Consider the following 7,311-nt stretch of genomic DNA (forward strand, 5'->3'; position numbering starts at 1 on the left):
CAGAGAATATGTAAAATGTAAAAAAAAATTAAATTCTGTCGTTATTTTCTCACACTCATGTTGTTGCAAAACTGTTTAAATTTTTTGTTCTGATGAACAAGAATTATTTTTTTTCCAATGTTGGATCATGAGCACCATTCACTCCTATAGAAGGATAAAACAATACAATGGAAGTCAATGGGGTCTCTGATCGATTTGGTTACAAACATTCCTTAAACTCTCTTACTTTGTGTTCATCAGAACAAAGACATTTATACAGGTTTGTAACAACATGAGAGTGAGTAAATGATGACACGATTTTCATTTTTGGGTGAACTTTTCCTTTAGGACAGGACAGCTAATGTATTTCAGAGATATCTGCTAGATTGAAGAGAAATTTCATTTGTGGTATTCTATAAAATTACTTATAGCTCTTTTTAGATGGTTTATATTTTCCTTATTTTTGAATTGTAATGTATAAAACAATATGTACTCCGTTTCTTCAGTTTATGACCAAGAGCCCAATTAAGCGTCTGGGCTGTGTGGTGACCCAGGGGTTGGAGGAGGCAATCAAAGTCCACCCCTTCTTCAGAGAGATCGACTGGGTCCTGCTGGAGCAGAGGAAAATCAAACCGCCGTTTAAACCCCGTATTGTAAGCATACTTGCTTTCTCACACACAGAAACCAGAGCACACAAATTCATGTGACAACACATATCACAGACGCTTATTTCACACACATTTGCCTGCAAAAAACACTTTCTCTCACACACTTTATCTCTCATGTTCCTCTGAGTTGAGCGTTTGTGGTGTAGACTGAAAGTCGGATGCCACAACGGCACTTCTCGACTTCTGCTTTCCCATGACGGGGGAGGGCCGAGGCTGTTCTGTTGGTGTGTACATGTACACATGTGGGTGCAGATAGAAAGGTCACAGGTGGGTTAAGAGACCGTGTGGCCGCCACTTGCTCTCTTGCCCTCTGAGTAACTTTGAGCTGGCGTTGTGTCACCACTGTGGCTTACCAACCAACTCTCTACATTTTTCGTTACGCACTTGTGGTAGTTAACTGAAAGCCTTTCCTGTTTTTAGAACCTAGAACAGAACATGAGAGAAAACATGAATGTAAAGTCATGCCTGTATATATGTATGTATGTATGTATACATACATGCATGCATGTATGCATGCATACATACAGGCATTGACAATAACTTTTTTGCTTCCAGAGTTACTAGCCACTCAGCATTTTTACTGGCCACAGTTTTGTTGTTAATAAAATACATTTAAGATGATTAAACGTGACTTTGGCATCCAAAAAGATACAACACAAAACCCTAGACAATCACTTTAAGACATGTTAAAGTGAATTGTTTTATCTTCCCCGAAGTGTGCGTGTATGCGCTCAGACTGCGTCCCATCCGTGCATTCGAAAATCCATCAGCGCTCGAGCTCTCTATGATTAATAACCCCTACTGTATGTTGCGTTGGGTGCAGGGAGTGCTCATGGGAGTTGTAGTTTCCCAGTGTCGCATTATGCATCGTTTATCATTTCGCATTACTTTTAAGAAAACTACAAAAAATTATATTCAGCCTACCAAAATGGCTAGTGGAATTGGCTGTCTTACCCTCCACAATGAAAATTTACCTGCATTTGGCGGGTTGGCAGGTTTTAATTTCAAGCCCTGCATACATACAAACATACATATAAAATGTCAGTAAGGGGCGGCACAGTAACCTGTTGCCTCACAGCAAGAAGGTCCCTGGTTCGAGCCTCGGTTATACTGTGTGGAGTTAGCATGTTCTCCCTGTGTCTTGTGTGGGTTTACTTCGGGTACTCCAGTTTCCTCCGACAGGGCAAAAACATGCAGGTTAGGTGAATTGGAGATGCCAAATTGCCCCTCCACCAACATGTATGGATTAACCAGTTCTCGCTATTAAAATAGCCATCAATACTGAAACTGAAATGTAAAATCTTCTGAAAATGACAATGAAATAATAATTTCATTTTCCTTCATTGTTACATTGTTACAAGTGCAGATAATTGTAAATTGTGTATTTTCTTTTATGTAAAACAATTGTGTCATTTTATTTGGCCCTGCCAGCTATATCACAATAACTACATTAGCGTCAACACCAACAGGCAGTAATGTTGTTTATTACAGCAGTTTCACATATTCGTACATACACGATTTTTATTGGCTTGCAGTGTTTTATTGTTCAACAGCTGGAAAAAATTGTTCTGAAAGTGATCACAACTGCATCTTGATCATTTAAGTTGAATGTGAATGCTTTTTTATATCTTCATTCTGAATTGATTATCATTATGGTGTGAACAGGCCTTTAGTCTAACTTTATGTATTTTCTGGAGTATAGTCCGTTTTTTTCGTGTACGGAAACCTACACACATGGTTGAACGCACAGCCTCGCAAAGTATATTTCATTTGACTTGTACCTGTACACAGACGTTCTGCGCATGCGCACGGTGACAAAATGCAATGCATCTCTTAGGCTACATACTACATTCTCCTGTAGCGCATACGCGAACTACAGGTTTCTCAGACCAAAAATTCTACAAAATGTTTTGGTGGTACACTTAAAGTGAAATTATTAAAGAAAACTAGACATTTATGGATATCCACCACATGCACAATTAAATCCTTCACTGCTAACATATGATAAAATATGTATATACAAAAGAATGTAGATAAACTAGTTGACCTTGATACATACCTACAATAAAACCACCAACTAAAGTCAATTAAAAGTCACCATGAAACGGAAGTTGCGATCATGTTTTTTTCTAGCCTGGCTAACATCAGACCAGTCTCATAGAGAATGAGATGTGGAACCACATGCTTATTTTTTCGTATTTGAGGCGTGGTTTACGAATGCCAGAGCCATTTATTGGGCGCTACGAATGTCTATCAAAAGCGTCTGTATGTAGCTCATAGCCAATCGTTTCAATTATACCAAATGACGCATGTAGAGCGACATAAATTCAAGCATCAACAACTTTTATTGGGTATGTGTGGACACAGCTGAAAGCTATGCAACTAAACTGGTAGCTGTATATTGATATTGAAAAGCAACACAACTTAGTGACACTGTGACAACCACAATACAGGCATAATGACAATATAATATTAATAAATACCACATACCATAAGTTAATTGTACTTTGTCAATGACTATGCCTAGCAGGTTGATCCTATAAAACTTTGTGGCTATCATGTCTTGCCATATCCAAACATCCTTCTTGGATATGAAATTGTTTAACACCAAAAGTTGCTCTTTTTTAAAATAAACTTGCATTCAAAACTACTTAGAACACTAAGGCTTGATCGAAAAGTAACTTCGCGTCCACTGCCTTGCTCTGAGATTGGTTCCCTATTTCGGGGGCAAAATTGGTCCATAGTTTCCATGCTAGACTTGCAGCGTGAATAAATTTGCGAGCAAGGCAGCATGGGGAAACCCAGGCTAGTTTTCTTCCATATTGTGAGGTATATTCAAGTGAACGGGTTCTGGAATGAGAAAACTGTAAAGCGGGACTTTGACCTTTGGGATTTGACTTGACCATTGGAAGGTTGATGCTTGACCATTGGACAGTTAATGTAGCCCCACCCCTACGACAGACATACATAGATGTCGTTTAGATGTGGAGGAGATTAATGTTAATGATTGATGATTATGAGCTGTATGGATAAATAAATAATAATAAGTACTGCAATATTCCATAATAAAAAAAAATTGTCAGTTTTGATTTCATGGTGACCTGAAGTTTAACCATTCCTAATTCAAAAATGTTTTTCTTTCTGTCTCTCTCATTTTGCAGAAAACCAAGCGTGATGTGAATAACTTCGATCAGGACTTTACTCGCGAAGACCCCGTGCTCACGCCGGTGGACGACGCCATCATCAAACAAATCAACCAGGATGAATTCAAGGGATTTTCCTACTTCGGAGAAGAAACCTTGTCTTAAACCCCAACCTGGCACCATTCAGTCCGATTCCAAAAAGTCAATTGCACCTGTAGACACTCAGAAACCCACGTCATCACGCAATACATGAACACACACTCAAATCAGAACAGGAGGCCCAGATATCGGTTCTCCTTTACTGCTGTCTTCATCTTTCTTTTCTGTATCTTAAAAAAAAAAAAAAAACATTTCAGTGGATCTAACTCCAGGCCTCTACAGTAACATCACCGCTCCGTTTCAAAAAGCTAAACCAGTCAGATAAGAATGTTCTCCAAGACCCCAGAAGGGTCGGCACACACTACCTTAAACCAAATTGACGATACGGATGATTGTACTGCCGCGTGAATACTGGTCGGGCTGTCGTTCCCCCTGATGGAAAGGAAGTGTCAGAGGTTGTGCCCTTGGGAAGAATATACACTGCATACATGACAAAGAGACATGTTGTGCTATGCAGTCAAATGCCTTTTTGTGTATTCAGATGACATTTTGGGAGCAATTTTATAAAATATACAAAGACATTAAAAAATAAATTTGTATTATATATATAAATATATATATATATATGTATTCCATCACAGTGTTATGAAGGTCCATTAGGAATGATAACCTGCTGTATATGGGTTGTGTTACGATGTGTCTGTTGGCCTGAGTAGGTGTGTGCATGACGTGTATGTGTGCATGTGTTTGCATGAATGAGAGTCGGAGGTCTTGTCCTCTCAATGCTCTAAAATTTTCTTGTTGTTTTATTGCTGTTTCGCAATTATTTTCTTTTGCGCTTGACTATGTAAAAATTGCTGTTTGCGTGCGTGTATGTATGCGTGTGTGTGTGTGTGTGCGCGTGTGTCGTGCTCGCCGCTATGCACAAGAAAGTGTAGTCGTGAAAGTCAGACCAGCACCCATAGCTCATAAGTCTTACCAAGAAGACTTAACATGTACATAGTATTTGCTCCAAAGCCCGTGGAAGCTTTTTAGAGTATAGGCAATCGTTGCATGGTCTTGCAAATTGTGTTGTTACTGAGTAGCATCAGTCTATGTTTTGGATATCTATGTGCAATACCCTGAACACACTTTCCCTTATTCTTTACGTTATTTTATTTCTTGATATCGACGGTTTCTCTTTTATGGGCTGATATTCCTGCTGGTCTTAAAGAGTGAAGAGCGTCCTGTAGGTTAGGGCTTCACCAAAGGCTTTCTCTCTCATGCTGTCTCTGTTGCAACTCTGTATGCCACTCTCATGTACATAGTTTGCTGAAGTACATAAGCTGTGGAATGTAGTGGAACAATGTGTGAGATATAACTTATAATTTATTCAATATACATGTAGCTATACTTCCCTTGTGTCAATAGGTCAATCATTTCCCAGTGTCTTTTGAGTTATTGTATTTCAGGAAATGAAGCCTCCATAGATTCTGTTTTGTTTTTCAAAACAAGGTATTTCTTCTTGTGAAGTCCTTGTACTGTAGTTTAGAGATTTATTTGTAAAATGTGAAACACTAGAGGTAAACTACAAGAAAAGGGTACATTTCAGGCGTACTAATTAAACCTTCTGGAATGTGATGACTTTTGTTTTAGCAATTCAGTGTCAATTTGAAGAATTTGTGTTTAAAAAGTGTTTTTTATTTTTCTCCCTGACTGACTTTAAGTGTTTATTGCTGTTTAAAGTTTATTTTTGTTTTATTTTGTTTGAAGTTTTACTGTTTTGTTGCTTTTTTATGTGTCTGTGGGTAGATTTTGGTAGCTAGGTCAATGTTTCTATGAAGCCTTGTCTCCTACAGGCATCTGTCTCAGTCTCAGCACCATGCCAAATGTCTCGTCGTCAGTTCTTCAGCTTTATTTTTCCCTTTTGTTTCCTTTTTATTTGTATGAACTTGATGTATAGGAAACATCCACGGTCTGTCTACAAAGTCAAAGTAAATTACCTCTTAAATTAAGTGCAAGGTTTCTCTGGCTGAATATTGAATATTTGCGCATACAGTATTGAAGTACATAAATGTTTCATATGTATTATAGTGCTGTATTATATACATCTGGTGTTGGACTTTAGTTTCTGTACGGTGAAGCTTTATGTGCACAGAGGTATTTCCTTCATGGATACATTAGCGTTATCCCATTGTAAGCATTTTACTATGTGCCAAATGTACTGTCATCTAAAGGATGTGAATGTTTTGTTTATCCTATTAAACCTCAAGGTGTATAAAAATGAACTCTTTTGTGATGCACTGAGTATAATATGCCACACGCAAGCACCCGTTCAGAGGAATTTATCAAGTTGCAAAAACATTGTGTGTGGGGGAATAAATGACATAATCTGTGCTTTAACACTCATTTAGAGAAAAGATCTAAATGGAAAAGTTTGGTGTTTTGCAGAAACAAACTTTTGTCACTATCTCAGAAACAATCTTTTGTGTAAAAGGCGCTCAACCTGCTTTTCATAGTTTGTGTGTAGTGGGGATCTACATGTTTGTTTGCATGGTAAAAGAAGCCAGATCAAGCCCCTGAAGTGTTATATTTAATGGGAATTGTTCCAGGATGTCACTGAATTTGAGTTTAATCCTCTGTTCCAGTGATTTTCTCGGCAAGCTCCATAATGGTATTTTTCCATGGTCAATGATCAGTTTTGTTTGCTTGTTAACTTCCAAGATTAACATTTCAGCCTTAAACTTACTTGGGCATTAACACATCAAAAATACTTTATACTTTAGTAGTATCCTGTACAATGTTATGGTAATAATATATGAACTCGAAGTAATGTGAATTTATAAGCTCTAATAAATAATTTAGACCTAAATAGTTATTGGTAAGGTTCAAAAGACATCAAGTATTTTTACTTTCTACATAAAAGTAATTTTTTTCATATTTTATCAGTGATTTTCTTTGGAAAACATACATTTCCAAAGCATATTATCATAATTTTTACTCCACTACATTTCATAATTTCAAGTTTTTGGTTTATATTTAATATTTAAGTACATTAACATCTAGTATTTTTTTTACTTAAGTTAAAAGTACTTTTGTACTTTTACTCAAGAAAAGTGAAAGTACACAATTTTTATGTAATTAAGTATTAAATCAATTTTAATATGCAATATATAAGGCATACACAGTATGATTCTATGCTTGAGAATGTATTGAACCTTTTTATTTAGTAAAGTAAAAAAGTTTTTTCCCAAGATGCTTGGAAAATTTTCTTCAAATACTCAAGTAGTGTCCGCCTTTGAGTACACAGCATTTGGAATTTTACTACACCAGACATTTTTAGTTTACTTTGGTAAGTTACATATTAAACTGTCCCTTACGAAAAATAACCATGGTTTTACTACAGTAAAACCAAAAACCCGTGGTTACTGTAGTAAAACCAT

The 7,311-nt window shown here is 36.9% G+C and overlaps 1 protein-coding gene across 2 annotated transcripts in view; it reads left to right on the forward strand.

The window, feature by feature from the left end:
- Positions 1-6,156, forward strand: part of prkcea (protein kinase C, epsilon a) — a 79,341-nt gene extending 73,185 nt beyond the window's left edge. For both annotated transcript variants that reach the window (XM_055175847.2, XM_055175848.2), the window contains exons 14-15: positions 486-632; positions 3,809-6,156. In XM_055175847.2, coding sequence (XP_055031822.1) covers positions 486-632; positions 3,809-3,955 — 294 coding nt within the window. In that variant the 3' untranslated portion in view covers positions 3,956-6,156. The remainder of the gene's footprint in view (positions 1-485; positions 633-3,808) is intronic.
- The last annotated feature ends 1,155 nt before the right edge of the window (positions 6,157-7,311 follow it).

Source organism: Misgurnus anguillicaudatus, chromosome 4, assembly GCF_027580225.2.
Source record: "Misgurnus anguillicaudatus chromosome 4, ASM2758022v2, whole genome shotgun sequence".
Taxonomy (NCBI): Eukaryota; Metazoa; Chordata; class Actinopteri; order Cypriniformes; family Cobitidae; genus Misgurnus; species Misgurnus anguillicaudatus.